Source organism: Carica papaya, chromosome 1, assembly GCF_054855325.1.
Source record: "Carica papaya isolate Zhongbai chromosome 1, ASM5485532v1, whole genome shotgun sequence".
In the NCBI taxonomy this organism is placed as follows: domain Eukaryota; kingdom Viridiplantae; phylum Streptophyta; class Magnoliopsida; order Brassicales; family Caricaceae; genus Carica; species Carica papaya.
In genome coordinates this window covers 1,914,006-1,924,211 of record NC_142309.1, presented here as the reverse complement: position 1 = coordinate 1,924,211, position 10,206 = coordinate 1,914,006, and the positions used below count along the sequence as shown (strand labels likewise).

The following is a 10,206-nucleotide window of genomic DNA, read 5'->3' as shown; positions in this document are numbered from 1 at the left end:
CGACGACGCTTCAGGCTGAAGCTTAATTTAGAGACCTTTCACGGTTCCAAGTACAAGACCAATTAGATTACATGTCCCATATATATATATATAATGAATTAAAATACTAATTAGGAAACTATAATGCGATAACATATTAATTTCACTAACACGTTAATAAATTTAAGTTATTAATTTTACTGAATCAATAATTATAGGTCAGTCACTACATATTCATAATATATTTAAAAATTAAATTAAATATTATAAATCAATTGATTACTAATTCATTATACATTTATAATTGAATCAAATATTACTAGTGAATTATTATTAACTCATGATACATATACAATATTTCAATTATATCTATATATATACACGTATATAATATTATTTAGTTCATGAAAATAACATTAACTAAAAAAAAAAGAAAGAAAGTCATAATCTCGCATTGTTATTCACCGCAATGCCTTTTTAACTAATTAAAGTTTGAGTTGATGCAAGCTTTGTGAAGGAAAAGCAGAAGTATGATAGGAAGATCCTTTCTTGTGTTTGAAGAAATTTGCATTGAAATCAACTAATACACTTATTATTTAAAGAATGATTAACTTATTTACTAAATCCAAACGATCTTTTCGTAGGCATTTGCCCCCGATTCAATCGGGGGATCGAATTGATTATAGAAACATGAGTTTAATTAGTCGATTTATTAGTGAATAAGGAAAAATATTATCTATGCGGGTGAATAGATTAACCTTAAAACAACATCGATTAATTACTATTGCTATAAAACAAGTTCGTAGTTTATCTTCGTTACCTTTTCTTAATAATGAGAAATAATTTGAAAGAAGTGAGTCAGACCACTAAAATTATTGGTCTTAAAACCATAAATAAATAGGTTTTTTCTTGAATTGAATCAAAATTACAATCCGAACTCAGGAGCGGATTAATATTAATGTTTTATTCGAAAAATTCGAGAATCAAAATTTGATCGTCGTGTCTGTCATAAAAAAAAAAAAAAAAAAGAATCCAAATTCGATATCTAGCCTATTTAGCCACCTCTACATATATATATATATGTATATGTATGTGTGTGTGTGTGTGTGTGTAAGGTCTATTGGTTGAATGGGCATTCTAAATAAGTTATAGAGGAGTGATGAGTAGTGCAATAATCATAAACCATGTACTTATTTCTAACATTTCTATAAGCAATCTTATGATCATAGGTCAAATCCCAGTAGTTCTCTTTATTCCACCAGTAATTTTGAGAATGGCAGTCATGGTTTTTATGATCAGGGCAGGCTTGATTTTGGATTCCGAATCCTCTGTAATGAGCTTTGAAGGGTTGATTTGTCCAATTCACTGGCTTTCCATTAGACACCCAGTCTGCTGTCCATACTGTACCTCTTACCTTCATTGCTTCTCTTGGGTAATTCACTCCTATCTTTCTCATGTTCTTGAATATTCTTATGGGGATATTATCTACAAAGAACCTGCAGTTTTTGTATATGTATATATATATATATATATCTCTTATACATAAATATACTTTCACCAATCTCATGATCATTAAGATTTGATAATATATATATATGCATCCTTCTATATTTTTTTTTTGGTATAAAGAGTTATACATATATATATTAATTATGATACAGAAAATATAAAAAATATAGTTTGACTTAAACTTATAATCTCATATATAATAATACAAATATTAGCATATAACTAAGTTACGGACTATATACTTAGGATGATATTAAAATAATGGGTTATCTAATTTTATTCGGTTAAATATTTTGAAATGATTCAAAATAAATTAGAAATGATAATATATATACATTAATTATAATGTATATTTTATACAAAAAAGTATGAAAAATATAATTTGACTTATACAGATGATTTTATTTTAATTTGGGTAGGATAGATTAATTAATCTTTTTATTTTTTAAATATTTTTTTTACAAACAAATATATTTATCACTAATTGAGTCGGACTAACTAAATCGTACAACTCCTTCGCTTTAATCTAGTCGGAGCAAAATAAATGTTATTCGGGCAAAATTTTAGATTTTAGATTTTGCGACTTATTTAACATCCCTAGATGGGTTATTTTTTATTCGATGCAAAGTTTCAACTATAGTTTACTTATGTCTTAATGTTATATATGTGTGTATATATATATGTATGTATGTATTATGCATGTACGTGGGATAGTAGTAAAGCATCAAGGGAGAATAGACATGTATGCTTACACAATTTGGTGTTGGTTCCAAAGAAATTTGTAAGAGTGGAAATTTGCAGTGGGATCGAACCAGAGAAGAATCCTTTGTTCTCGACCTCCTCCATCATTTGCAAATATGTTTGTTTGTAGCACATAAGGCTTCGTCTTCCTCCCAAGAAACTCAAAATCCAATTCGTCATGGCTGCCACCACCTTTTGGGTCTGAACTCAACTGCAGCCACCAAAGATAATTTTATTATGTTAAATTAATTATATTTTATCAATCCTATATATATATAATATATATAATATGTGGGCAATTTTTGAAAATTAGGTATAGCTATATATTTATATTGTTAATTTATTTGATATAAAATGTGATTATTACTTTACCTTATTCTATTAATCACTGTTTAAATATAAACATGTATAATCAGTCAATCATATAATAATAATAATTTAACATACTTACTGTATAATTGACCAATCAAAGAAATTAAGGAGTCTAATTTTCTTATATTTTATAACAAAAAAAGCTAAAATGTTTTAAAAAATATATTAAAAGATTGATTTTTTGATTAATTAATTAATAAAATAAGTTATTTTTTAAATTAAATAATATAAATAAACCCAACGTTTGAAATAAATAAAAAACGTTACGAATCAAATTATAATAAATAATATATTTATAAGACGAATTTAATAATTTATTTAATAGAATATTAACCTAAGAAATATTTTGATAATTAAATAAAATAACATAATATTTTTGTATGTAAAGTAAAATAAAAATATAAAATATTATATAATCATAAAATTTATAAAATATATATATATATATATTTAAAAGAAGAAATTAAAGATGGTAAGGATGTTACGTAGAAAGTTGTGACGACTCCAGTGGAATCGTTTCCTGGTATCTTCATCGTTATTTCGAACACTCCAGACTTGTAATTTTGTATAGATTCAAACCCAGAACCTTCAATTTATATATAAAATATTATATACACACACATCAGTATATTACAAAATACATATATGTCAGTGTATTTACATGTATATGTATGTATGTATGTATGTATTTATATTACCAGAGTAATTATCCATGGAGAGTTGAATCTCTCTTTGTTGGTCAAGAAGCTGGACTCTGTTTTCTCCGTATAAGATCTTGTAGTTCTGATAAAATGGAGCATCACCAGCTTCACCGATTAGGGTATTGACAGAAACAACGAAGACGGAGACGATCAAAACGACCAAACTCATGATTCAGAAAAATTAATATTCAAAATATTATTTCTTTTGTTTTTGGGCCTTTTAATATTCAAGAAATATATATATATATATATATATATATATGCATGTGTCTGTTTGTATATAGAAACTGTCCGGATAAAGGAGAGAGCTTCTTTTTTTTTTCATTTAATTACGGTCTAAAATTTTGTGTTTGTTTAGTGACATTTAAGAACTAATTAATTAATATGTTTAATTTAACCAACATCTTAATTACTAATGTATTAGGGGTTTATAAATAATAAAGTTGAATTATTTATTAACGAATTTATTATAATTTTTTTAAAATAAATAAATATTTTTTAATGGTTAATTTTTTTTTTAATTGAAAGAATTACAGTAAGTTAAAAAATTAATGTAATTTTTTATTTAAAAATATGGTATGAAATTTGTAAATGGTGATATAAAAACTTTATATATATGTTGGAGTAAAATTTTAATTATGGTCGTATGATTGTATTCAATGTTAAACGAGTTTAATTCATTGCCTCATTAATTACAATTATGTAACTAATGTTACAAAAATAATTAATTTCCTTTAAAATTTAATTGAGTAAATGGGCATTTTTACCCTTAAATAAAAAAATATATATTGTATTAATTTAAAATTTTAGGTATACGTAGTTTCAATTAATTAACTAATTAATTAAAATTCAATAAAGATTTTAATATTTTTAATTACAATCATCTATTCATTTTAATTAATTCATATCACCCGTACGATATAATCAATTTATTTTCTTAATTAATATTAAATAAACAAATTAACTTCTATTTTGTAATATCTAAATCCAAAATTTAATTTGAAATTAATTTTTAAAAATAAAAATATAATTTTTAAATTTATAAATTTTTATTTAATGTAAAATTAAAAAAAAATAAGTTGACGATGAAATTGAAAATAATTTTAAAAAAAATGAATAAATTGGGTTCGAATGTATTTTTAAAAGAAAAATTAAAAATTGGAAGTTACAACGTAATTAAAGAAAATTACGCCACGTAGGACCGCCCAGTCAGCAATCCCGACAAATCAGAACGCGCTGCGTGGTAAAGCACGCTGATTCGATGACGCGGGAGGCCACGCTGATAATTCGCGCGCCCGCAATCAGATGGCTCGGATGCGTTCCCGTACGCGTGAACGGTTCGGATCCGTTCCCTCTTCAAGCGCGATCAGACAATAGCGATTAAACGTGATGAATGACCTAGATTCGTTTCCTCTTTAAATGCGATCCTACAGTTCAAATTAAATCGCGATAAATGATCCAGATTCATTCCCTCTTTAAATGCGATCGGACGATTGAGATCAAACGCGATGAACGGTCTAGATTTAAGGGAGACGAAAATAAATATCTCACTTCACACTGAACCCTAACCCTAGCCGTCAGTCCCCCCACCAGAGAAGAAGAACCAGTCGCCGGAAAAGGGAGCTGATTGTCACCCACCGTCGTGTCGGAGTCACCTCCGACCATCAAAAAATGTAAAAACTCTCTTGTTCACTTGCAATTTGATTTTGAACACCCCCATGGTCAAATCGGAGCAAAAGGAACTGCGGATAAGCTGGAAACCACGAGTAAAGCCTAACAGTACTGCTGCGTGAAAAATAAAAAATCGCATCCGATGAGCCCCTTTTTGTTTCCCGTTTCATGCGATTTTTTCACCATTATGTTCACCATTTTGTTTTCTACAGGTTGACTGAAGAAAAATGTCCAACTGTGAATGTGAGCCGGCAGAGCTGCCGCATTGAAAAATCCTGCCACCGGAAAGTTTATTTTTTGACTTTTTCCGGCCAACCGATGCCCCTTAACGTGTTTTCTCGCATGAATATGTATAAAACCGACCAAAACCGGTCAAAACTGATCGAAAACAGCGTGCTGGAATTCTGAAATTAGTCGAAAAATATTTTTAACATCAATTTTGAGTTTTTTGAGGTATTTTTAGATACGTGAAGCGTGTTTTTACCTATGCATAAAAATTCAGGAAACTCTGGGACCGCAGGTAGACACAATAGAAAGTTCAGTATTTCAAACACCGATTTGGGTAAGAATTCCTCACCTTATTCCCTGTTATGAAATTGAAGTTTAATTATCAATAATACGGTATTTTGCGTAATTTAAAAATTTTTGAAAATTAATTACAGGTAATTAATGAAGCCATAATCGTTTATTTATTATTGTTGCCCTATTTAATCGATTGTTTGATTTTACAGATTTAAATGCATGATAATATATTAAAATTTGTAAAATAATTCAGTTGTGTTTCCTTGATGCATGTATTATTTGTCTTGCTTTAATTTACAGTTAAATTGTGAAACTGAAAATTAAATGTAAACAGAAAATTGATTGGTTAAGTGAAAGAATGAATGGTAGCCGTACTATATATCACAAAAGATGGTGGACGGACCGGGTACATAGGGAACCCTACCGTGAACGTCGCCTCATAACAAACAAAGTATCGAAAATTGGTATTTTTGACACTCATATCGGACGGAGTATGAGAACAATTCGTTTCACCTTCATACTGGATGGAGTATTGAGGGATGATATTTTTTGCGCTCATACCGGACGAGATATGGGGACGACCGGTTAGTTGATAAGGTTAAATATTGGTTCATGCGTAGTGAGATATCCTTATGGACCCCAATTGATACTAGTATATCAATAAAAAGAAAAAGTTGTTATTTTTACTTACTTAAATATGAGATTATGATGTTGTTGAGCTATTATCTCTATAGATCAGTTTTTTGAAATCTCGCATATGGTAAGTATGCAATAAATAATTTTACTTATGATAAATGAATTTACTTAAATTAATAATTCTATTAATTATTTTTATGATTTTTACTAACCTTCATTTATGTATCAGTGAGTAGTGTGATATTCTTACTGTGAATGTAGCTCACCATTTCGTTAACCATTTCAGATCAAGATAACTAATATTCAGATCTCGATCAATAAGGGAGTTGTGAATAGTTTACCACCCGAACTTCATTTAAAAGCTAGTGAAAGTCGTTATATGATATCTAATTGGTTACTTTTCATTTATTTCTTGATTTTTCTTTTGTTCTTCTAGAATGATCATTCTCGTACCCTTATTGGATATCATAAATTAATGTGTAAGGAATGTAAACAATAACTTTCTTATTTCGCTTCCGCATTCAATTTATAATTTATTTCATTTTAAATGTCGGACTGTTACATTAATTAGACAAAATATTTAAAGTATTCACTTTAATTTTGAAGTTTGAACATTTTCTTATTTTGCATCAGCAAATAAATTAAAAAACAAAATAAATATGAATAATTATAAGAGATTTTAGTTTAAATTTTGGATTAAAATATTAAAAAAAATACTAATTGGTATTTAAGTAATTAGACTATTATTTTAATTGTAACGCCCTAGTTCAAGATGGAGCAGGTGTCAAAAAAAAAAAAAAAATAATAATAAATATATAAAAAAAGGCGAACACGCTTCTACAATAAGAAGAGGAAGAGGCAGATATGCTTCTGGAATCCGAACAAGGAGAGGAGATCTGCACACCAAATAAGGAAGAAGAAGTGTTCAAGACTCTCTATTCTCCAACGTACAAATTATAATAAGAAGGAATCAGAAAGAGAGAGACAACACAAAAAAAAAGGAGGAGGAGGAGGATAAGATAAGAGCGGCAACAAAGCACCCAGATCCGTTCCCAATATGCGCGAAGAAATAATCGGAAGGGAGGAAACTGGTGGTGTAATGAGTGGTGGTGGGACCAAAGAAGACAAAGACCCATGGTGGCAGCTTAACACACTTACGATTCCAACTTTTTTTATGGTACGATTTCACCAGATCTGCGCTGAATTTGAGTGTGCGGTGCATTTTGCAATGTGTTTTGGTCGATTCACAGCGGTAAATGGTGTTCTGATGGCGGCGCATGTAAGCTCCGGTGATAGTGTGTTTGCATGCGATGATGTGAATTTTTAGTATTTACACACAATTGAAGTTGACATTCAGGACCCTTATGCGAAATAGATCTGCAAATGAAGATCAAGTAAGTGTGTTTGTGCTTACAAATATAATTTGATATATTTAAACAATTAATTAATGGTATCCAATCGGCGATTTTTAATAATTGTGTTTAGGTTCCAACGAAATTTATATTTTGATAATTAAATTATGTTATCTGATTATTTTTCATTTTAGTTATGTTTTGTTATAGATATGTGTATTGAATATTGTGAAAATGTTTACTTTAATTGAAAAATTAGGAAAATTGAGAATTTATGTCAAATTAAATTATTGGGTAATTATGAAGTATAATAATTAAACATTCAAACTAATCTTAGAGGTACTTAACTTTAAAGTAAAAAATTCTATAGTGACTAAATATATAAGTGATTATTAAAATAATAATAAACTATTTAATCGGTATCAAATAGGGATATGCGTGTGTGTGCGGGGCCAATTTAGCGTGTGATCTGGGTGAACTCTGTCCGTGGATATGATCTCAGTCAAACGTGATTGGGAAGTTTCATACCAGATGTCGTAGTTGAGAATCTGTTATCTGTTATCTGTTATTTGTTACACGTTATATGTTATCTAGTACTCATAACACTTTTGGAGAATGAGGATCTGTTATCTATTTGGGTATCCACATGGTAGAGAGGATTTGTTATGCCTCAATAATGACAACTGAAATAACATTGTGTGTTGAAACTTTAAAATGTTAGATTTTTTTTAAACATACGAGCTTAACATGGGTATTGGAGTATGTAACAAGCTAACAATTTATTGAGTTCATTTAAAAATGATCAATTATGGTTAAATGATTATGAGCCTTAAGCATCAAACTTAATAAGCAGCTTATAATATGTACAGATAACATATTTATAATTTCTCATTTTATGATAAACAAAATGAAAAATGACAAAAATTGACAATATAAAAAGGCAGTTATGGTTCCTAAATTGTATGAAAAGTTTTATTTTATTGTTATTCCATCAACAAAAATAGGTTAAGATGCCGCGTGTTGATATAGAAGATACCGTACTTGTAACGGTTCCGGAAATTTAAATAAAGATGTATGTATTAAAAGTTCTAAGTGTGGAAGCGAAATAAAAATTATGATTAACATCCCTTACACAATAACCATAAACGTATTCAACGTATGAAAGAATAAGCTAATTAAAAGAAATACTTGAAATAAAAACTATAAATATAACTATAAAATCTTTAGGTGTTTAACTCGCCGTATTCCTGCGGAACGGACTCGGGAACCACGTCTTCCTAATCTGAAATTGTTAAGTAAGGAATGAGCTACACTAGCCCAGTAAAGACATCACACTATCTCACTGCCACATAAGTAAAGGTTAGTAGAAAACAAAAACGACTGATAGAGCATAATTTATAACAAACTCATTTATTAATGATAAAAACCTTTACTGTTCACTTACTTCGGTGAGATTCGTGAAAATAACACATGGAAACAATAACATTATAACCATCATAAAATCATATACGCTTTGTAACATAACACATGTTATACTTTTGTACTTCAATAATCAGACAACAAATTTCTTTTTTTACCAGCTTACTAGTATCAATGGAAATCCATAGGGGGTCCCCGCTACACGTGAACCGTTAACATTAATAACTTAATTCTATGGTCGTCCCCATACCCCGTCCGGTATGGGCGCCTAAAAACTATGAACCTCAATACCCCGTCCGGTATGAGGGTGAAACGAGTTGTCCACAATACCCCGTCCGGTATGGGCGCCAGAACCATAAACCTCAATACCCCGTCCGGTATGAGGGTGAAACGGGCAGTCCCCATACCTTGTCCGGTATGGGTGCCAAAATACATAAGGTCTCCATACCCTGTCCGATATGAGAGACCACGTTCCCGGTAGGGTTCCCTACGGACCCGGTCCGTCCACCATCTCCTAAGATATCTAGTCAGGCTGTCCACATTATCCATTTATCAATTCACATAATCTTTTTCTATTTTTCTTGGTCTCAATTATAAAATCGAACATAAACACGTAAACCAATAATGAACACCAAACAAACAACACAACATCGAGTTCACCATAATTCAAACTATAATAAATGAAACAATGATTCATGCATATGAAATCATAAAATAAATACATCAAATACCATACTGCATTTAAAGCTAAAAAATAGATCAAACAACAACTGACCGAAAAATACATCAGATTCGGGCTCCATTAGTAATCTTAATTAATTATACATATGTATTAATTCATGAAATACCATTTTATTATTTATTGAGCTTTAATACCGTGATAGAAAATATGGTGAGAAATCCTTACTTATTTTGGGGTCTGAAATCGGCTCTACAATGCGTCTACGGGTTGTCCCTAAATTTCCTGAATTTTTTCCAGAAAACTGAAACGTACTACCGGTACCTGCACGTGTCAAAAAAAAAAATCCAAAATCAGACCTAGGGCCCCTTTTGGCCAATATTGGAATTCCGGCACGGTGGCTCCGCCGTGCTCCGGCGACGGCACCGCCACCCACGGCGGCGATCCACTTCGGGTTGGCTGTTTTCGATCGTTTTCAGCCGAATTCGACCAAACTTGCATTGGTTCCTGCGATAAAACAACCATAGGGCCCTCGGTGGGTCAAAAAATCACGAAAAACTGAGACTTACCGGCGCGGAGCTCTCGGGTGCGGCGGCTTCTCCGGCGCGAGTCGCGATTTGATGTT

The 10,206-nt window shown here is 30.5% G+C and overlaps 1 protein-coding gene across 1 annotated transcript; it reads right to left on the bottom strand.

The window, feature by feature from the left end:
• Nucleotides 1-1,096: 1,096 nt before the first annotated feature.
• LOC148269071 (xyloglucan endotransglucosylase/hydrolase protein 2-like) lies at nt 1,097-3,471 on the bottom strand. The gene is made up of 4 exons (XM_088210558.1): nt 3,300-3,471; nt 3,087-3,187; nt 2,241-2,440; nt 1,097-1,475 (listed from the first exon to the last, which is right to left on the bottom strand). Exons 1-4 carry the CDS (start codon nt 3,469-3,471, stop codon nt 1,097-1,099), a joined length of 852 nt encoding a protein of 283 aa, XP_088066684.1.
• Between the last annotated feature and the right edge of the window lie 6,735 nt (nt 3,472-10,206).